General features: G+C 41.9%; 1 protein-coding gene across 8 annotated transcripts in view; it reads right to left on the bottom strand.

Moving 5' to 3' along the window:
* Nucleotides 1-23,785, bottom strand: part of LOC311096657 (transforming growth factor beta-1-induced transcript 1 protein-like) — a 135,133-nt gene that overhangs the window by 13,354 nt on the left and 97,994 nt on the right. For 6 of the 8 annotated variants that reach the window (XM_084135936.1, XM_084135938.1, XM_084135937.1 and 3 more), the window contains 2 exons: nt 19,962-20,135; nt 13,019-13,192 (listed from right to left, as the gene is read on the bottom strand). The exons of 1 other annotated variant lie outside the window; for it this stretch is intronic. In XM_084135936.1, the coding sequence (XP_083992062.1) occupies nt 13,019-13,192; nt 19,962-20,135 (348 nt within the window). The remainder of the gene's footprint in view (nt 1-13,018; nt 13,193-19,961; nt 20,136-23,785) is intronic. One more of the 8 variants, XM_084135940.1, reaches the window with a different exon arrangement.

Here is a 23,785-nt window from a genome sequence, read left to right as displayed (position 1 = left end):
CCAAAAAGTATACTTTCTTCAGTGAGTTAAATATCTCCGGACCAGAACTCTTTTTGTCTGATGACAGTCAGAATGAGTTGACAGATGTGAATGTGATAACTTCTTATTTCGACGAGCACAATGGATAAATTCACCTCAGAGAAGAAGGTTTATGGACTGTATTTCGTGTCACATTGTTGAAGCACCAAAAATAGCAGTGCCGTAAGGGGAACAGTGGGGAAAACAAATGTTAGGTCACATTAAGATTAGCTGATCCTCTGTCATTTTCATATAAGCGCATGAAAAATATTGATATACATTGTCAGAGCTGGATCCAGCGAGGCCCCTGGACATACGTCTTGAGAGATCCCCCAACACCTTCCTTCCCTATAGTTGCAGACCTTTGTCCTTAAGTGAGGGATTAAAAAAAAGTTAATTATGGCAGTTCTCTCATGACAACTCTCAGAGAGACTGGCATGGTAATGGTAATGGATATGGCAATGTTAATGCATTTGATCTTGGCGGAACAGATCTGCTATGCCGCTGCTGCTGCAGAGCAAGTACAGAGACTTGCTACTACCAATACATTCACAGACATTGCTGTGAGCATGTAAGACATGCTGCTGCTGCACGTCACATACATGAAATAACCCCTGCAGCAGATCTATACAGGTGGAGCTGGGGAAGGTGGATGATTTCTGAAAGCGTGCTGTAGACTGCTAACAGCAACACAACCGGTATTTGTTTAAATATTAAGCCGCAACTCATTGACCACTGATGCAACTGCAACCAATCAGCTGCTCAATATAGGTTATGATGTGAAGTTAACGCTACCAAATGAGTAAGGACCTATCAGCCTGTGCCATCAAGAGTTTCATGCCAGAACTAGGTAATTCTGTCATGACAACTCTTGGAGAGATTGGGTTGGTAATGGTAATAGATATGGAAATGTTAAAGGGTTAGTTCACCCAAAAATGAAAATCTCTGGGCCTCGAGTCTTTTCACGTAGTATAACTGCGCAGCGCATCTGTGTTGTACGTCACACGTAGGCTCACTATTGGCCGACGCTGGTCATGTGTGTGATGCGTGTGACGTACAACACAGAAGCGCTGCGCAGTTATACTACATGAAAAGACTCGAGGCCCAGAGAGAAGGAATTGAATAGTGGAATAAAGTCGTTATTTTTGTTTGTTTTTGCGCACAAAAAGTATTCTCGTCGCTTTATAAACTTAAGATTGAGCCACTGTAGTCACTTGGACTATATTAACGATGTCTTTAATACATTTTCTGGGCCAGCAAGTTATAATGCCTTAGAAGCCTATAGAGGAGTAATCCAGCTCTCAGATTTAATCAAAAATATCTTAATTTGTGTTCTGAAGATGAACGAAGGTCTTACGGGGTTGGAACAACATGAGGGTGAGTAATTACTGACAGAATTTTCATTTTTGGGTGAACTAACCCTTTAATGTTTTAGGTCTTGGTGAAATAGTTTTGCTACGCAGCTGCTACTGCAGAGTAAGAACCGAGACTTGCTAATGCCAATACATTCATGCTGTGAGAATGTAAGATATCCTGCTGCTGCACATGTAACGTTCATGAAATAACCCCCCAACAAAGCAGGAGACAAGACATTAGAAAAATGCAAAGCTCTCTCCCACGCAAACATCTTTTCCAGATAGTTAAAGGCTGTACAGCCAATACCACAGTTTCCCAGCTGCTCTATATTTGAGTTTGGAGCACAGTTGTGCAACAGCTAAAAGAGACTTTATTACTATACATTTGTAAAGCACTTTTCACCCTGCACAGATGCACAGGTTAACCCTTAAAGACCTAGAAAATTTTTGGGGCACCTGGCTCGCCTGTACTTTTCTTTGTTTTTCTAACCCATTCTAGCAGTCAGCATCAAGTGCCATATATCATTTTAAACCTGAGTTTTCCATCTAGCTCATTTAACGGCCAAGTTTTACATTTATTTTGTCTGAGAATGGATGAAATTAACAGAATTTTAAGAAAAACTCCAGCAAAAAATGTGGTGTTTTTACTGTGAACTCAAACAGACCCTCCTGAACACTGAAATGATTTTGATTTTTTCTTTTTTTTTTCTTTAGAAAGTTAAACTTGGTTGTTTTAAACTTCCAGGTGAAATGTTGTCTACATGTAACAATCCCTCAGCAAGTTATAGCCATTTTTTATTATTATTATTCTAGGCATTTTTGAGTAAAAACAGGTGTATTTCAAAATGACAAATTATTAGATGTGTCTGAAAAAGTTCAGGGAGTAAAGTAAAAAGAAAGATTATTATATAATTACAGAACACTGAAGCAAACATTTTTCTTCAGAAAAATACATTATCATTTGAACATGAACAACAAATACAAACAATGTAACAAGTAGTGGCAACTGTTGTCACGGGAACACACGGGAAAACAGGTAGATCCATAAGCAGTATATTTATTGTTAGGGCAATCCAATTCGTAGTCATCCATGCAGGGTTCAAAATCCATATTAGCAGTCCAATAAACAAATAAACAAGAAACTAAACAAAAACAGGCAAGAAACAAACTTTGGAAGTGTAAGTGACATCAAACAATGACTCTGTGACAAACACTAACCAGACAGGGTATATATACACAGAAACTAACAATGTGATAGGGAACAGCTGAGTGCAATGAACAGTGATGAGTTCAGACAGGGATTGAGGGAAATGCAGTTCCAGAAGTAATGGTGACAGTATGGGGAAGAGACCTCTAGTGGACACCCGGGGAAACACAAACCAGACACTGTGACAACTGTCTTGTGCAATACTAACAGTGCAATAAAATAGACTGAGTGTAAATGAACAAACGGTGCAAATAATGTTATACAAATTGAGGAAAATATACTGAGTGAAAATGGTGCAAATAATCTTCACAAACTAAATGCAGATATAGAGAATTTCAATGAGTGCAAATGACCAAATGGTGCAAATAATTTTCACAAACTTCATACAAGTAGGTAATTATACTGAGTGCAAATGAACAAATGGTTCAAATCTTCTAAATAACAAATAGAGGGAAATATACTCAGTGCTAATGAACAAATAGTGCAAATAATCTTCAATACTTAACACAAATAGAGAGATATACAGTGCAAATGAACAAATAGTTAAAGTAATCTTCTCAAACTATATACATATTTACATAATATAACAACCAAACTGGATTACGTAACGACAGTCCTGAGTTGACCCCCTGCTCCTATGCCACTAACTGAAGCAGTTTCTGTGGGCGACAAGACACAGTGCCACATCACACCGTGCACACTTCGAAATAGTGCGCTTCTTGCAGAGCATGTAGTATCGCCGGCCCTTTGTTGCCGTGTCTGCTGACCTCCGTCTCTCAAATGAGGAACCCCCTCCTCCTCCTCCTCATCATCATCACCTACACAGGCCAATGACTCAGGTAAGCACTGTGGTGCTCTGGGTGGCACCTTACAGCCTTTTGGGACACGTAGTTCTGCAGACAACTCCTCCATGAACTGGCTTTGAGACATGGGCACTGCCTCTGATGTCCGACACATCTCTTTGTGCAAAATATAGCTGTTGGCTGCAGCTATGTCAATGAAGCAGTGTCCTATACCACCTGTTGGACCTTTTGTGAACAGAGTAATACTGGAGGAGCTGGTCAGGAAGGTGTACCCCTCCCATGTATTTGTTGTAGTCTAGCACACAGCAAGGTGCTGTGATGCTTTTTTTTCTGCCACCTCTCAGTTCCCTTGTTGTGCACGTTTCTGGTGACAGTGCCTTGGTGTATGGTAGAGCAAACTGACACTTCTCTCGTGTCCATCCATTTCACAAACAACAGTTCCTGATGTCTGATCAATCGGATAGAACCCCTGGTGCTCTGTGATGTCAGTACATTGTTCTTTGTGTTAGGTAAACTCCTGCATGAATCACAGAACGTACCACATGCAACAAAACCATTGGCATACAAGTCTCTAAAAAGTTTTGGGCTTGTATAGAAATTATTAACATTTAAATTATAACCTCTGCCCAAGAATGATGGATCCATGAGGCTGCTGACAACATCATACGAGAAACCGTGCCCTGAAACTAATTGGCTTTTTCCAGTGTAAATGACGAAATCGCAGGTGTACCCATTGCTAGAGCCTGTAAGCACAAACAGCTTCACACCCCAATTAGTTGGCTTGGCCTTATGTACTGTCTGAGTCCAATTTTGGCTTTTGTGGCCACCATTCTTTCATCAATGGCTTCCATAGGTTGCCACAATGCCTTGCATGCGTGTTTTATAGTGAATCACATCGGGAAAGCTTTTCAGGCGGCGGGTCAGGCTGGTGCTGCCCTACACACCATGGCGGTGTTACAGGTGTACCAGGCTGACCTGATTAAAGAGCTGGGCACGAGTGGAGGAAACATCAGTGAGGAGCTGCGCCATTCCACAGATCTGTCTCTCCGCCTGACCAAGCAGACGGCCCATGCCATCAGCCGTTCAATGGGTGCTATGGTAGTTACGGAGAGACATCTGTGGCTAATCAGATAAAGTTTTTCTCCTTGATGCTCCCGTGTTGCCTACCGGTTTATTAGGCGATTCAGTCCACACAAGTCAGTAGATTCAGGGAGGCTAAAACACACGAGGAAGTGTTCGATAAATTCCTCCCTCACTGTGCTCAGGCGTTGGGGCTGTCGGCCACCCAGCCCCAACCAGGTCCAGCTTCTCAAAAACAAGAAGCTCAGAGACAGAGTGTGGTGAGTTGCGCTCCCCCCGTAGAGACTGGGGACCTCCACCTAAAAAGAGGCTGGACTTGAGATCTTTAACCTCAGAAAAAAAGAAGAGGTCCTGAAGCTTTTGCCCCAGGACCAAAGGGGTGTGCCCCCCCAGGACGGGGCGCGTTCTCCTTCTCGACACCCGCACATCACTGTTCCATCCCCACCACCTCCGCTGTTATGGGGGGCAGCGGTTTCCAGCGAGGTGTTAAATGCTCAGTTGACTCCTGCTGTTTTACAGGACACAAGACATTTTACTTCCCCCCCCCATCAACAAGACACTGCGTCACTCGACGCTGCGTCACCCGAAGCTATGTCAAAATTAATACCCCTTTCAGAGAAGTTGGCAGCGTGGAAGCTACTGGGGAAAATCTCAGAGTATCCACTGTATTGTGTCCACTGTATCTGACTGACTGCACTGTATTCTTCCTTTTGATTCTAAACTGAACTCAAATGGCACTGAGAATTGGGTAAGAGAGAAACATAAACCACTTAACTGGGGAAATTGAAAGATGCAAAATAAGATACACCGGTGTTTTGCCAGATGAGAAGTTTTTTCTAGGTATCATCTTTTTACTACTTTAATTCATTTTACTCTAATTCATTCCTTTTATAACTGTTTTAATTTCCCTTGCTTTTATTTTGTGCTTATTTTCTATGCAAAGCACTTTGAATTGCCATAGTGTGAAATTATAATTCCTTTCTATGTAAAGCATTTTGAATAACGGTTTTTAATTTTCCTTGCTTTTATTTTGTGATTATTTTTATTCATTTTTATGTAAAACACTTTAAATTGCCATAGTGTATGAAATGTGCTATCTAAATAAACTTGCCTTGCCTTGCCTACTGCCAAACGTGTCTCCTTGGGTCTTGAGGACAATAGAAAAAGGCTACAGAATACAGCTTGTGCGCCGCCCTGCTGTTGTTTCCACCATTGTGAAACCTAGATCAGGCACGCTTGTTGGTTCAAGAACTGCAAACTCTGCTGGACAAAGGGGCCATAGAACATGTTCCCCTCTCAGACAGACAGTCAGGTTATTACAGCCGTATAGCTGGTTCCCAAAAAAGATGGGGAGTTGTGTCCAATTCTAGACTTTCACGGTCTGAATCGTTCTCTCAAGAGGTTAAAATTCAAAATGTTGACAATCAAAATTACCGTGTTTAAAATTCAGCACAGAGACTGGTTTGGCACGATCGACCTCAAGGACCTCAAGTTCATGAGGTTTGCTATTGTGGGTGGAGCTTACCAATATCGGGTTCTTTCATTGGGCCTAGTATATGTATATGTCCTTGTCACCCCGCACATATACAAAATGCATGGATGCAGCTCTGGCTCCTTTACAACTCCAGTGCATCCGCATTTGAAATTACATAGACGACTAGCTGATATTGGCTTAGTCTCAAGAGCTTGCATTATGACATCGAGATATCGTCCTGGCTCATCTTCAAACTCTAGGGCTCGATAGCAAGAAAAGCGTTCATTCTCCAGCTCAGAGAACAATGTATCTAGGGTTCGTATGGGACTCCAAGCGGGCATGGTTGTCTCCCGCACGTGTCGAGTCCATCAGCCATTTCAGTTGTGGCTCAGGGGATTTCATCGAAGCCAGGGGATTTCATCCAAGAACCAATCCCCAAACCAATTCCTACTCTAGATCCGTGCTGTCGTTGCAGGATGCTAACGACAGATGCTTCCCTGACGGGCTGGGGAACGGTCTTAGATGGCCATCCAGCTCAAGGGGTGTGGAGAGGCCGTCATCTCGACTGGCACATAAATTGCCTCGAACTGATGGCTGTGTTTCTGGCGCTGAAATACTTCCTCCAGCAGTTAAGAGGCTACCATGTTCTGGTGTGGGGGGACAGCACTGCAGTAGTCGCCTTTATAAATCGCTAGGGCAGACTGCGTTCGCGCCATTTGAACAAACTAGCGTGACAGGTTCTGCTTTGGGCTCAGGACAAGTTCCTGTCCCTCAGGGCGATTTACATTCCTGGAAGCACAAATGTAGGAGCAGATCTATTGTCCAGACGGGAGGTCACAGACAGGGATTTGAAGCTTCATCCCGATGTGGTCAGTCAGATCTGGGAAAGATATTACGAAGCAGAGGTGGAGCTTCAAACAGCGTATTGTCCCCTCTACTTTTCACTGACTCCTCCAGCCCCCCTGGGTCTGGAGGCCATGGCCCATGCATGGCCCAGGAAGCGTCTATATGCGATCCCACCGATCACCCTGCTCCTGGGAGTCCTGGCGAAGGTGTGTCAACAAGGGTCATGCCTCTTGCTAATAGCGCCTCATTGGCCGACCAGAGTCTGGTTCTCAGAAATAATATATCTCCTCGACGGCTCTCCGTGGGCGATACCAAACAGGAGAGACCTTCTGTCTCAGGCACAGGGGACGATATTCCATCCCCGGCCAGAGCTATGGAATCTTCATGTCTGGCCCCTGAGGGAGACCGCCTGAGAGATGCTGGACTTCCAGCGGATGTGATTGAGACCATTCTGCTAGGGTTCCTTCCACCAGAAGAATGTACGCCCTTAAGTGGCGCGTCTTTGAAAGGGGGTGTGCAACATATCATGCAGACCCAGACCACTGCCAGATTGTTTCAGTGCTGGAGTTTTTGCTGGAAAAGTTGTCAGCAGGCACATGTCCTGCTACTCTCAGAGTTTTTGTGGCAGCCATTGTGGCTTGCCACGCTCTGATTGATGAGGTTTTGGAGGGGAGACACCCTTTGACCACTCACTTCATTCATGAAGCCAGGCGACTGAGGCCTCCTGTCAGAGTCAAACTTCCTTCATGGGACTTATCCGTGGTCCTTGAGGGGTTAGTCGACAGCCCATTTGAACCACTAGAGTCAGCGCTGGTCAATCTTCTGACTCTAAAAATGGTTTTCCTTATGGCTATCTCGTCACTAAAGAGGATTGGGGATTTGCAGGCTCTCTTGGTTTTGCCATCCTGCTTAGACAGGTGAAACTCCACTTACTGTGTCCAGTTCGTGCTCTTCAGATTTACGTCAACTCATCACAGCACTAGCCAGTGGCGTAAGTCAGAGGAGCTGTTCATTTGACATGGGGGCTGTAACCGGGGGTGGCCGCCACAAAGCAGACTATGATGCTATCGCCTAAGCCTATGAGGCGCACAGTCAAGCTTCGTCTTCGACCCCTTACGGCATTGGTCCTGGCTTCTGTTCACACAGGGTGCGTTCCGGGACTGATCCCGGTAATGTTACTAGGTCCCCATCCCGGCATTGATCCCGGCATCAATCCCGGGACGTGTTTGCGTTCACACAGAAGGCACTCTAGCAATTTTCCAGCAATTTCCCAGGATCAACGCGCTGTGTGAAAGGGGCTTATGACAGACAGAAAATACTATATCACCATGCACAATTATAAATCTCCCACTGTCATTCTCAAACAAGGTGTTCCACAGGGATCAGTTCTCGGCCCATTACTATTTATTATTTACATTTTGCCTCAAATTATTCGCTGCCATGGTTTTCAATACCACTGTTATGCCGATGATATTCAGATATATACTGCTTGCCGACCGGACTCTATTCACCAGACTACATCACTATCATCATGTATTAATGAATTAAAGACCTGGGTAAACTGCAATTTTCTCAGTTTGAATCTGACTAAAACAGAAATCTTAATTACTGGTTCACCATCTGTAACAAAAAAATATAACTAATACTCCCACACTTGACCTTGAAGCTACATCAAATATTCCATCTGCCACTGTCAAAAACTTGGGTATCACTCTTGACCCTTCACTAACCTTCAACGCTTATATTAGTCAACTCTGTAAAGCTGCATTTTTTCAACTCCACCGTATTGCCAAACTCCGTCCCTATGTCAGCCCAAAAGATGCTGAATCGCTGGTACATGCGTTTATCACATCTCGCCTCGGCTACTGTAATGTTCTTTTTTATGGACTACCAGCACACTCTATCTCACGTTTGCAATATATTCAAAACTCTGCCGTGAGATTGCTAACTTACACTAAACGATCTGCTCATATCACTCCAATTCTGTTCAACTTCCACTGGCTACCCGTGTCTTCTCGAATTACTTAAAAAAATATTCTGCTTACCTTTAAGTCACTCAATGGTCTTGCTCCTTCCTATCTCTCTGACTTACTTTCTCCTTATATTCCCCCTCGACCTCTCTGATCTTCTGGCTTTGAACTCCTCTGTGAGCCAAGATTCCGTCTTTCATCTATGGGTGGCAGGTCTTTCTCCGTTATAGCCCTCAAAGGACAAATCCAGTGAAAAATTAACCTGGGGTTAATTAACACATGGTTAATTAACGCACACACTACACAACCCTGAGCGGTCCAGACTCTTCCAGTGCAGCATCGTCGTTGGAATTCTTGTTCCCTATACCTTATGTAGCCCCGCCCCTTTTCAGTGCTGCGCTTGTTGTCTTTTGTCTTCTGGTTTGTATTTCCACAGAGATCTTAAGAATTTATGAATGAACTGCCTGTTTTAAAATCTTCCTGGTCTACTGACATATGTTAAGACATCTGCTTTAAACATTACAATGCTCGTGATAACTTTCGTTAACTCTACAAAAAGTAAATCCACTTCACCAGCTAATTACTCTTCCACAGCGATGCCATAGAACGTCTCAGGTTACTTGACTGTAACCCTGCTCCCTGAAAAAGCGGGAACGAGATGCTGTGCTTCATTGCCGCACTGAGGGCGTGTTCAGGACGTTCTTCAGAAAAAACGACCTGATGAGCGCACCTGTCACACATCTATTTATAGCCTCTGACGTGCGCATTCCGATTACATCATCATCAGAGGTTATTTAAAGCCAAATTCTTTGGTGTGTTTGCCACATGTGTTCACAAACCGGTCAAACAAAGACGTTCTTCCCCATAATACGTTTTTATGTAGGTAATATTTGTTTTCCCTTAACTCACAAAACAGATCAATAAGAGCATTATTTCAAAGAAACATTGTGCCTTTGCCTTATATTTACTCATAATGGAATCGTTTGACAGACAATATTGTTTGGAAAAAGGTTTGGCTTATACCTAAACAATAATTAATTACAAACAAAGTCCAAGAGGTATTATTTAAAATTATACATAGTAAATACTAGTATGGACCAGCGAAACATTACCTTGTCAAATTCAAAGGAGATATTGATTTTAATTGCACTTTTTGTGATGGTTGCCCTGAAACGGTGGTTCATTTGTTTAGGCACTGCACATTCATAAGACCATTTTGGCAAAATGTTTGTGATTTTATTACAAATAATATTGATGGTCAATTTGTGTTGTTATGGAAACATTTATTAATTGGTCTTTTGGAGAACTGTAGAGACAAGCGCAGTCAGGTTTATATAATACATTTTCTTTATTATTTAAAATTCCATGTTCACAAATGTAAGTTTCACTGTAAAAAAAAAACAAAACAAAAAAAACCTGTTTTATATATTTCAAGAAATAAATGGAAAATTATATTGACTCAATTACATTTTTTATAAAACAAAAAGCAGTTAAAACTTTAAAATGTGTAACGTTTCAATATCTTTATTTAGATCTACAATAAGCCCCCTCTAGTGTGCAATTGTTTGTTAGGGGTTCAAGCATGAAATGCTGAAACCCTATTGTAATTGTAAGGATTCATAAAACTGATCGTGCAGGCCAAACCGTAAGGCCTAGAGACTTGAAACCTGGCCAGATAGTAGGCCTCAATTTGGGAAGAACCTATCAGAGGATGACTCCAATTAGCCCATAGGTGGCTGCTACAGCAAGCAAAAGTACAAAATCGCTCATAACTCTTAGACCGTTTGACCTAGACTCAAGTGTCTTACACCACTGTGACCCCTGGCTCAAGGCAGACAAAATGTGTATCTCCAATTTCGATAAAACATTTCTGCTATGTCGAATTTTGTCCAAAACCTACTTTTGCGAACTTGTCCCTGGTTTTTGGCCTGATCGGAACCAAACCAGTCTAGGACAATTCTCTGGACTCTCTAGATCAATAATTATCGAAAAAAACGTTTGCATTTGGGTGGCTGTAACAGGGTCATTTAGAAAAGGGGCGTGACAAAATACACTCAAAAGCCTATAAATCCTAAAGAAAACTCAGAACTTCACAAAAATTGATGAGCATATGTGTCATAACATGGTGAAGAAGCATGCAGAGTTTCATGGAGATTGGACCATAGGTGGCGCTATAACTGGCAAAAAGCTTTGAAAATCACATATTTCCTATGGTAAATTGCCTGTATTGGCTGTAAATGGACTTTTCCATCCATTATTTCAGTGGTTAAAAGCTTGCTAAATAAAACTTAATGTCTTAAATGCTTATGTGCTTAAAGGCCTTAAATGCTTGAACACCGATAAATGCTGCTTGCAGCTTTAATTACATTTATGTCTGTTCTTGTATTTTCAAATATCTGTAAAAAAAAATTATCTTAATAATAATTAAAAAAAACCATCTCACTAGTAAAGTTTTGATGGATGAAGATTGCAATCAAGGTGAAGACGATTGCGGAGACGTACAGGAGTCGTACAGTAAGCACATGCGAGTCTGTTATATTGATGTGCAAATGATGGACAAACGATGGACAGACCTCTCGATGCACAGACACAGTTCATTAAAGTTGTTTACGCACACAATCAGGATAATGTTGATTTGATGTGTATGTTGCTGTGTTTAGGTATTCTGAATGGATCCGTGTACTGTAGTAGGTATATGCAGTCAGGTTTTTTTTTTTGGGGGGCATCTCCATGTGGTCCTGTTCGATATTGCAACTTGATTTGTCTAAAATGTAAACAAGCTCTTTGCTGTTGCACTGTACACATAAACTATACACTGTGACTTCTGGAAAAAAAATTCTGTAATGTTTTTTTTTTCATGGGTGCTTTGGTGTGCATACATTTATGAATTCCATGGACTCCTTATTTGATTTGTTTTTTTGATGTCCTTTTGGAGTGTCCTTTTTTGGAAAAACACTTAAATTCACCTCGAAAAAAGCTTGCAGAAATCAGTTTTGTGAGAATCACCTTTCAATCTGATGGTTTACTTTGCTGGATATAGCAAGTATTAAACAAGATAAATTATGTGTTTTTTTTTTTCACAAGTCATTCATAAGCTCCTTCATCACAGAGCTCAGGACAGGATTTCGTGTTGTCTCTGCTCTCCAGTCAAATGAGAATTGCTAAGCTAGCATTAAAATTAATTTTAGGAGTTGGCATGTTATTATTATCCTTGATCTGAAGTGAAGGTAAAAAGATTTGGCTTGCTGTCCATAATTGAGGGCTGGAGATCAAGATGCAACCCAAGTACCCCCTGGATTTACTTAAATAATATTTACAATAACTAGGGCCCTGTTTATACCTGGTATTAAGATGTGTTTTGGACGATTGGATCACAAGTGGGCGACGCTAGATACAGGTGGAAAAAGTGGAAAATGTTTTGAGCTTGTCCACTTTCGACCACACATTCAAAAACGCATCGACCGGATTGCTTTCGCAGTGGAAACGCTCATGTGGTTGACTGCATTCGAACAGCCACTATAAAGACCGCCTACTGAACTGCGTATTCATTGTGGGACGTGTTTTTGGGAAACGCGCTTGTCAGATGGCATTTAAACTTGACTGAAACAAAGGGACCCATAGACGCTCCCCTCGAAGTAATCAGGACAGAAGCGGTCGAAAGTGGACAAACGAGACGAATTAAAATGCCAGGTTTAAATGGATATGTCTCCCTTGTCCACTTGTGATCCATTCGACCAAAACGTATCTTAATACCAGGTGGAAACGGGCTAAATGTAAGGAAGAGTTGGGGTTGGAGGAGGAACTGGGTTGCCGGAAAAATTGTTGCAAGAGTTTAGATACATGCTTGCTCTAGCATTGTGATTTGTTGGATTAAATGAACATGCTCCTACAGAAATTATAGCTCCATTCTTAAAATGATGTTTCATAAACAAAGTTAGGGAGGAGCACGTTCAAATAATCAATCAACTTGTCATCAAACAATTACCATGTCTACCCTATCAGCATGAGAGGAAGCATATATATATATATTCACTCTGTCAGCTCGCCTAACATTCCTTGACAGTTTTCAGCATCCCTCCATCACCCCGACTCCTCACTCTTGGCTTATTCTTTCACAGCCAGGAATACAGGGGGAGTACTCTGGGTCCGGGCTGAATACCGACCCTGGAGCCCTCTCCTCGGACAGCACGCCAAATACGCATTTATTCTATCTGACTTATTTGTAAGTGTGAACTCGTGAATATAACACTGAAATGTATACCTACATTGAGTATGGGCTTGTTGCATTGTGCGCAGTGAGGTGAGTACAGGGTGAAGTAGTCGGGCTCACAGTATGGTCGACCATCTTTCTCAAAGAAATTACAATTTCCAAGCTCACACTCACACTCAGAGCAAACAAAATGCTCCGGATGCCAAACACGTCCCAGAGCTGTTACCACCTAAGAGATATAAGAAGAAGATGCATTTTTTAAATAACAATCGTTATTTAAATGAGAAGTGCACATAAACACAGTAAAACATTGACCATCCACTTTTTTGTTGTATCTCATTCACTTTTCTCCAGGCATTAAAACAAAATTCAGTAAAGAGTTCTAAGCCATGAATCATACCAACTAGTTCAAAGATGAAATGCAAACATTACAAACTATTTGAAGCAAATTTATGAAAACTGGAAAAAATAGGTATAAGAAAACTAAGTAAAGTCAATTACAATAAACGTAAAATACCATATGGTATGGTGTGGGCGTGGGGTCACTGCTGAGCTATTTTGGGAGTGTTTCTTTTTCCATGGTTACAGTGACTTTGCTGACTAGTGGATCTCTCTTTGAGATTAATGGTCTAGTGTATGTAATTTAATTTACTTGCTTCAATGTAATTTAATGTAAACCATTAAACTTAACAACGAAAGATAATGACAGGTCTGTCTTTAAAATGTTTTAAAAAATCTGTTTTTCTATGGAGAAAATAAATTATACTTTAACTTACAGACCTAAGTACAGTGGTGTGAAAAAGTGTTTGCCCCCTTCCTGATTTCTTATTTTTTTGCATGTTTGTCACACTTAAATGTTTCAGATCATCAAACAAGTTTAAATATTAGTCAAAGATAACACAAGTAAACACAAAACGCAGTTTTTAAATGAAGGTTGCTATTATTAAGGGAAAACAAAATCCAAACCTACATGGCCCTGTGTGAAAAAGTGTTTGACCAACCTGTTAAAACATAACTTAACTGTGGTTTATCACACCTGAGTTCAATTTCTCTAGCCACACCCAGGCCTGATTACTGCCATACCTGTTCTCAATCAAGAAATCACTTAAATAGGACCTGCCTGACAAAGTGAAGTAGACAAAATCAACCAGGACGAATGATACAATAAATATACCCCTTGGAAAAGGAGAGGCTAAGGCAATAATTAAAAAAGAAATGATGAAAAAATGGCAGGACAGGTGGGATGTGGATAAAAGTGGAAGGAAATATTACAGATTGCAAAAATCTATTAATGCACAGGGGGTGAATAGAAGTAACAGAAGAGAGGAGAGTGTTTTAACCAGGCTAATGTTTGATCACACAGGATTAAATAAAACATTGTTTTTAATGGGTAAAAGTCAATCTGATGAATGTATAGAATGTAGGTCCAAGGAAGATGTTGAACACGTATTATTGCATTGTAAGAAATATAGGGATGAGAGGATGAGACTAAATCAAAAGATAAGTCAGGTAGGAAGAAAGTGGAATATTGAAGGTTTGTTAGGCACAACAGGAGATGGGGTAAAGGATGCACAGAAAGCAGTTGTACAATATTTGAAAAATATAGGAATATATAATAGGATTTAGGTAGTATATAAATTTTTTTTGATTATTATTTTTTTTTTTTTGATGATATAGTCATAATAATATGTTCTCATGTTACATACTCCTATACAGTAGGTGGCGGTATGCACCTTTACAGTCATGGTTGCAATCTGCCATAAAACGAAAAGAAGAAGAAGTGAAGTAGACTACACAGCAGAAATTGTGGCAGTCATCAATGCATTACAATGGGTTGAAGAAGTAAGACCTGATGGGGTAGTATTATGTACAGACTCATTATCTGTTCTAAAAAGCATACAGTCAATGGAATCTGCCAGAGAAGATCTACTTTTAGAACTACATCACAGTCTGCTAGGATTACATTGGGGTGGAACAGACGTTCAGTTTTGTTGGGTGCCAGCACATGAGGGAGTGAAAGGGAACGAGAGTGCAGACAAACTAGCAAAAGATGCATTACAGAAGGAAATAACAGTTCCAATTCCACTTGGAAAAGGAGAAGGAAAAGCAGTGATTAGAAAGAAAGGTATGGAAATATGGCAGAAATGGTGGGAAGAAGACATGAAAGGAAGGGGATATCATAAAATATAAAAATTTGTCAGTATTAAAAATTATAAAGAAAGGACTAGGCGGGAGGAAATCATAATGACAAGACTGAGAGTGGATCACACAGGATTGAATGGCACCTTGTTTCTAATGGGGAAAAGGAATAGTGAATACTGTGAAAACTGTGGGGTTAAAGAAAATGCTGAACATGTCATATTACACTGTATATTATATGAGGTGGAAAAACAGGTGTTTCAAGACCGGGTTCAGGAAGCAGGGCGGGAGTGGAATCTGATGGGGATATTGGGAACAGAAGGAGAGGGAGAAGGCAGAAGGGATAATAAGCTCGAGAATGGCTCTTTTTAAATTTCTTAAAGATACAGGGTTGATGAGCAGAATATGAGAATAATTAAATAGCATGATGTTACACACTTCTGTACAGTAGGTGGCGGTATGCACCTAAAAGTTGGTTGCAATTTGCCATTAATCAAGAGAAGAAGAAGAAGAAGAAGAAGAAGAAGAAGAAGAAGAAGAAGTGAAGTAGACCAAAAGATCTTCAAAAGCTAGACATCATGCTGAGATCCAAAGAAATTCAGGAACAAATGAGAAAGAAAGTAATTGAGATCTATCAGTCTGGAAAAGGTTATAAAGCCATTTCTAAAGCTTTGGGACTCCAGCGAACCACAGTGAGAGCCATTATCCACAAATGGCGAAAACATGGAACAGTAGTGAACCTTCCCAGGAGTGGCCGGCCGACCAAAATTACCCCGAGAGCGCAGCAACAACTCATCCAAGAGGTCACAAAAGACCCCACAACAAACATCCAAAGAACTGCAGGCCTCACTTGCCTCAGTTAAGGTCAGTGTTCATGACTCCACCATAAGAAAGAGACTGGGCAAAAAGGGTCTGCACGGCAGAGTTCCAAGACGAAAGCCACTGCTAAGCAAAAAGAACATTAAGGCTCGTCTCATTTTTGCCAGAAAACATCTTGATGATCCCCAAGACTTTTGGGAAAATGTTCTGTGGACTGACGAGACAAAAGTTGAACTTTTTGGAAGGTGTGTGTCCCATTACATCTGGCGTAAAAGTAACATTTCAGAAAAAGAACATCATACCAATAGTAAAATATGGTGGTGGTAGTGTGATGGTCTGGGGCTGTTTTGCTGCTTCAGGACCTGGAAGACTTGCTGTGATAAATGGAACCATGAATTCTGCTGTCTACCAAAAAATCCTGAAGGAGAATGTCTGGCCATCTGTTCATGACCTCAAGCTGAAGCGAACTTGGGTTCTGCAGCAGGACAATGATCCAAAACACACCAGCAAGTCCACCTCTGAATGGCTGAAGAAAAACAAAATGAAGACTTTGGAGTGGCCTAGTCAAAGTCCTGACCTGAATCCTATTGAGATGCTGTGGCATGACCTTAAAAAGGCAGTTCATGCTCGAAAACCCTCCAATGTGGCTGAATTACAACAATTCTGCAGAGATGAGTGTGCCAAAATTCCTCCACAGCACTGTAAAAGACTCATTGCAAGTTATCGCAAACGCTTAAAGCCAAGTTCACACTACAGGATTTCAAGCCAGATTTAAGCCCCGATTTGCAAATCGTTGAGCTCGCCGACAGGTCGGGGTGTTATCGCGTGCAAATCGCGGGGGATTAGCGGGCGATGAACGCTCGCCAATCTGTTAGTATGAAAGAGCCAACAACACCTCGCAGACGCGTCGCCGAGCCCAGAAAAATATCTAGCATGCTAGATATCCGGAGCTGTCGGCCGACTCGATAGCCTGTGGTGTCACGTGTCGCGACGAGCAACAGCCAATGATCAGCTTGTTATGACATTACAAAAGCCCTTTGTATTTGTAACCATCATTGCCAAACCACAACAGGCAGATGCTTTTTCATTATAATGTTTTACTCACTTCCAACTCTCTCTGACAGACAATCCCTGCTGCCCGCGTGTGCTTATCCATCCTTTCACCCATATTCTTTTTTTTTTTTTTGGGGGTTCTAAACAGATCATTGTGCAAACAATATATACATATATATGTATGTTAATATGTATATGTATGTGTGTGTGTGTGTGTGTGTATGTGTATATATATATATTAGGGGTGTGCCGGTTTCAGAATTGGTGTGACGATTATGACATGAGTCAAATGACAAAACTCATCATCTGCACCAACGTTTTTTGACCAAATTTCAAAGCCGTACCCGCCCGCCATCTGCTGATTGTTTTGCGGTCTATGGACGATGCAATGCTCTGCTGATGCGAGCTGCAAGAAAGCCCTTGTCTGTTCAAGAAAGGATGCAGCAAAGATATTTAATGCTAATGTATGAGGCATAGGCCTACGCTGAGTTTCATTCATTTACGATGAGATGCGCTCTAGTTCATAATGCAATGCAAGTGAACGCGTCCATGTCACGGTTATTATATTGTCTATTTGAGCCTACAATTTGTACAAAACGAAATTCGCTTTAAAGAAATTCTTTCTACAAAGCAAAACTTAATGAAGTGGTAAAAATCATGTCTGACGATTTACAAAACAAAACTTCATTAAAGGAGACATATCATGCTTTTAAATTGTTCATTTTTACATATAAATCATACATTTGTAGTCTATATAAAGCGGAACTGCAATGCTTGGGTCTGAATTCCTTATTATTATAGCTCCACAGGCCCCTTTTCTACCCCTTTTCTGATGTGCGTCTGAGAGCAACTCGTTTTGGTGCGGTCTCTTTAAATACAATTGAGACACTTCATACCCCGCCCCCTCTCCAGGTTGCAGAGGTGACACTCGGTTCAACTCCACCCCGTTCGGCCATTTTTGTAGTTTGATAGCAGAGATACGATTATCTAGCGGCACAGAAACTTTTTATTCACACGTTATTAACAAAATATCAACAACGGAAGACTTGTCCAGCCAGCCTTACATGTTCGAGCCAGAGTCGAAGCAGGAGCGAGATGAAAATGAAGACGACGAACTTGTAGAACAACGTCTTCATATGGATGTATCGCAATGGTGTGTACTGTATTTACACATGAAACTTTGGTCTTCCGACCTTTTACCACCGTGTCGATTTATTTAGACAGCGTCTAGTTTGGAGACGGTGATGTCTTGTTTACACTTTCGCCTGGCTCTGAAGAGAGGGAGTGCGCGCGTGCGCGCGACCGGGTCTCTCTCTCTGCTCGTTCTTTCAGTTAAACATGCGTCCTGTAACAAGCGCGGCAGTTCATCTACATTAAACGGTGTAATGAAGCGTGTGGGTTACTACATCCAACAACCGAACATTTTAACTTACCCTCTCGTAACTTCTGCATCCTTTAGCTTGGACTACAAAATTGCAGCGAGAAATAAAAATGGCGGATTGCTCGAAGTGTTGGGCCGGAAGTCAATGTCCTTATTTGGCAGTTCCGCTGCAAATACTGTGACGTAATAGTTCAAAAAACGTCATAGATAACAGAAAAATCGGAACAGGTTGAAAAATATGACCAAAACAGAATATAAAGATATCAACGAAGCACCTGAAGAGAATAATTTCATATTTTCTGTACTTCTAAACACTCCAAATATACAACAAAATGCATTTAAGGGCTAAAAAAGTGCATTTGGCATGATATGTCCCCTTTAAGTGGTAAAAACCCAATATATTGCGCATCTTATGATCCTGTCTTTTATTACAATTGTTTTTGAGCTAAAATGTAATACACATCATATATACACACTGTATATGTTTCTTTTATCAAACATGTTTGGGGCCCAGATCATTGATCATTTAGTCAAGGGGTAAACTGCACGATCAGTTATCGGTAATGATACGTTGTTTATTATTGCAAATGTTTATTATTGCAAATGTTTTTCATTTGTTTAATAAATCTCATAATGATGGCACACTATATCATAGTCATAGCTTTTATTTCTATCTCGGATGATTGGCGGTCGGTCAGGGGGTACTTGGCAAAGAATCAAATACAGTTGGAAACTATGTAGACCAATAATAACACAGACAGTCAACAATTGTTTTTTATTAGTATTTAAACATTCTCTATGATAAAAAATATTTGTAAAAAATATTTTAATAACACGGTTTTGGCGGTTATAGAGTTCTAATGACGGTGTATAACCGTCACACCCCTAACACACACATATATATATATATATAAAATTATTATTATTATTATATTTTTTTACCGCCAATTTTGTCCCGCCGTCCATTTTCAAATAGACAATGCGCCATTGGAATGCGCCATTTCCCATTCCACTTCTTGCGCATGTTTTCGTGACAAAATGTGGTTTTGGGACCGGATAGAGTCGTTGGGTGACAGAGTTGTTGTCAGCTCGTGTAGTGTATAACCCCGTTGCAGAAGATTTACGTAGTGTCACGTAGTGTGAACACCACAACGACTTCAAGACTCCAGAGCAAGTCATGTAGTCTGAACAGCACAGCGATCTGCCGACGTTTAAAGTTGTGTAGTGTGAACTAGGCTTAAGGGTGGCCCAACCAGTTAATTAGGTTTAGGGGGCAATCACTTTTTCACACAGGGCCATGTAGGTTTGGATTTTGTTTTCCCTTAATAACAACCTTCATTTAAAAACTGCATTTTGTGTTTACTTGTGTTATCTTTGACTAATATTTAAACTTGTTTGATGATCTGAAACATTTAAGTGTGACAAACATGCAAAAAAATAAGAAATCAGGAAGGGGGCAAACACTTTTTCACACCACTGTAAATACTTTGATAGTACCTCCAATAAGAAAACATTGAAACATTAAAAAAAAAAAATGGCTATTGACCACAACTACTACTGATTAGTTAAACTACTGATTAATTCAGGATTTATTAAAGAATTTTACCTGTCCTACAACTGGTTTCTGACAAGTGGAACAGTTTCCCTTAGAGGAGGTAGGCACACCCTGTCTGCTCAGATCTGATTGGAGGAGACCCAACATACTGTCCAATGAGCCTCCAGAGGATGCAGGGGGTCGAGAAGCTGTTTGCTGTGGAGATGCCGCCACAGTTACTGCTGGCTGATACAACAAAAACAAAAACAAAACTCAATTACATAAAGAATATTAATATTTTTAAGTAAAGGTGAAGTGTAAATAAACTCTCTCCTAAAGCTTGATTTACGTTGCGTGTCCACTGGCGTAGAATCAGTACAGCAAAGTGAGCATTTTCAATTCATTTCTATGGGAGTTGAGTTTCACGCTCACGTGGTGAATTGTGGGACTGACAGTGGATCGGAGAAAGCACTGAGAGCAGTAAAAAGTGTAAGAGTGTAAAAAGGTTGGCCAGTTTTAACATTTTTATAAAAATATCAAGTGAAAAACACGGGTGGCAGTCAATCGCTGTGAGGTTCACATAGTGACGTCTTGAGCATTTAAAAAAAAAAAAAGGTGCAAGAGTTTATTCTGTATTTGGTGCATAAATCATATTGAATACACATTGGATGCTTTGTAGCTGTTGTATATATGATAAATATTGCAGTTTGAATGCTTTCATTGTGATTATATTGGCTTGGTTTACAAAAGTACTGTATATCTTTACAGCATATCTTTACATGGGGCATTTAGAAACAAAGCTCGCCTCTTTGCAACTGTAATCTCTTGTATCTGTGATGATTATATTGTTTATATGATCATATATCTGATGTGTTGGAAAAAAAACTTAAATTAAACACTCGCTACAGACACACCCCAAAGCAGAGACATTTGAGGATTTTCAGAGACACAGAGGAGTTTTGGCGCTCTAGTGGACATTCACTGTTATACTTGCTGCATCTGCAAGTTTGGTTGGTTGTGCGCAGCAAAAATTATGTTATTGTGGAGTTGTGCATTGACTTTACAATTTTGTGCGGTTCTGCACATGCCATTTTTTTGTAACTTGAGCCAAAAGTGCACACACAAATAACGGCTTCAAAGCAACATTGGCTGGTTCACACTTTATAATCGGATAGAGTAAAGAGAGTAAGCATGGTGTGCTGTCTGAGGAGAGAGCTCTGAGCTCACAATTTCGCCTGAGCCCAGAACCATCAATGAAAGCAACAGTTCCCTTTCAGTCGGTCACGTTCGATGCCATGTCGGAGTGATCCGACTGATAGGAATCTCGCTAGAGAGCCAATGCATATCAGTACAAGGTCCTGCGTCTTCACGAAAGTCACGGAGGGGGCCCTTGTTACCATTAGAGAACAGGGCGTTCGCATCTTCAACTATCTCAACGACTGGCTCATACTGGCACACTCTCGAGATCAGTTATGCGAACACATGGACCGTGTGCTCAGTCACCTCAGCCAGTTGAGTCTTCATGTCAACTGGAAAAAGACCAAACTCTCCCCCGTGGAGAGGATCTCTTTTCTAGGTATGGAGTTGGATTAGATTGCACAGACAGCGCGCCTCACAGAGGAACGTGCTCAGTCGGTGCTGAACTGCTTGAATACGTTCAAAGGCAGGACGGCGGTCCCACTGACATTTTTTCAGAGGCTCCTGGGGCATATCGCAGTGGCGGCAGAGGTAACACCGCTCAGGCTGCTCCATATGAGACCGCTTCAGCACTGGCTTCACGGCCGAGTCCCGAGATGGGCGAAGCAACGCGGCACTCACCGGGTGACAATCACACCGGTGTGCCACCAGACCTTCAGCCCGTGATCAGACCCCTTGTTTCTGTGGCCAGGAGTGCCCTTGCAACAGGTGTCCAGGCATGCTGTGGTGTTCATAGATGCCTCTGCCACTGGCTGGGGTGCCACGTACAACAGGCATGCAGTGTCAGGGGTGTGGACGAGCCCCCAACTGCATTGGCACATCAACTGGTTCTCAGAACTCATGCTCCTCATGACAGCCCCTTCCTCTGAGGAAGGACCTTCTTTCTCAGAGATGGGGCACCCAATGGCACCCACTTCTCCTTGGCCCCCTTCCATACCCTCTTGGGACCTTGCCCTGGTGCTTTGAGCACTTCAGGATGCTCCCTTTGAGCCTTTGCAGTCAGCAGACTTAAAGCTTCTGTCCATGAAGACTTTGCTGCTGGTTGGACTGGCCTCTATCAAGAGGGTAGGGGACCTGCAGGCATTTTTGGTCGAGGAATCGTGCCTAGAGTTCAGGTTCAATCCCTTCAGGGACCAGGAAGTGAACCTGCAAGCGCTGCCCCTGGAGGAGGCAGGCCCAGCCCTGGCTTTGCTCTGTCCCGTCCACGTTCTGCGACTGTACATGGACGGAACTCAAAGCCTCAAGACCTCAGACCAGCTCTTTGTCTGTTACGGAGGCCAGCAGAAGGGAAAGGCTGTCTCCAAGCAGAGGTTGGCTCACTGGATAGTGGAAGCCATCGCCTTGGCTTACCAAGCACAAGGCGTGCCCTGTCCGCTCAGGTTGCATGCTCACTCTACGAGAGGCATTGCATCCCCCTGGGCGTTGGCACGTGGCGCCTCGCTAACAGATATCTGTAGAGCTGCTGGCTGGGCAACACCTAACACGTTCGCTAGGTTCTATAGCCTATGTGTAGAGCCGGTCTCCTCCCGTGTTTTCACCCTAAACGGGTAGAAGCACTGAGAAGCCCGGCTCTGTCAGCTTGCTGCGCCCTACTATGCGCTTATATTGCTCCAGAGTGAAAAACCAGTTGAGTCCTCCACCACCTTCGGAGCGTCTGGCGCCAGGCCTTTATCTGTTGAATCCTTGAGAACCAGGTCTAGACTGGGTTCTATATGTGCAAATCTGCGGGGATCCCATATGTGTATTCTTCCACGGTTGATCCTAATGCAGTACGCAGTCATCTCATATGCAGTACAACCTTCGGGTTTGTCCATATGTATATCTCCACATAACTCCTTTAGGGAAGAATGTGGCTTCCGCAGCGTTCTCCTTCCTAACAGAAAGGGCACGCTTTCCAAGTGTTATCCAATAGTCTTGCTGTATGGGTTACCACAGAACAACAGTGACAGACACTCTCTGTGTAAGCCCTCTCATATCATCCTTCCAGGCAAGAAGGGGCAGGAGGCTTGGAGAGGGCACTGGAAGGGGGTAGCAGCTGTGGCTCTCTAGCGAGATGCCTATCAGTTGGATCAATCCAACGTGGCGAAGGGAACAGGGGTTACCATAATAACCGAGACAATATGAGCTGCATTTTATTTATCATCAGGTATTTTCAAGATCAAAGACCGCAAGAGGAGAGAGAGTGGCATCAGCACTGGCAAGATCATTTAGTCTCACTGCTTTTAATGAAGATGACTAGAACTTACTAGAACCAGAAAGTATGACCGTATTAGCCCCGTTCTGTCAACACTGCACTGGCTCCCTATTAAACATCGTATACATTTAAAAATATTGCTGACTACTTACAAAGCACTAAATGGTTTAGCTCCCCAGTACTTGAGCGAGCTCTTAACGCATTATAGTCCTTCATGTCTACTGCGATCTCAAAATTCTGGACAGTTGATAATACCTAGAACATCAAAATCAACTGCAGGCGGTAGATCCTTCTCCTATTTAGCACCTAAACTTTGGAACAGTCTTCCTAACATTGTCCAGGAAGCAGACACACTCTGTCAGTTTAAATCTAGACTAAAAACGCATCTCTTTTACCTGGCATTCATATAGAACATTATACATTTCTATTATTCAAATCAGTTAAATGATTATTAGGCTGCATAGATTAGGTCAGCCGGAACTGGGGACACTTCCTATAACACCTC

The sequence above is a fragment of the Abramis brama genome (genome assembly GCF_963993115.1).
Source record: "Abramis brama genome assembly, chromosome: 14".
NCBI classification, from domain to species: Eukaryota; Metazoa; Chordata; class Actinopteri; order Cypriniformes; family Leuciscidae; genus Abramis; species Abramis brama.
The sequence above is the reverse complement of the archived record's forward strand: the minus strand, read 5'-3'. Positions and strand labels throughout refer to the sequence as shown.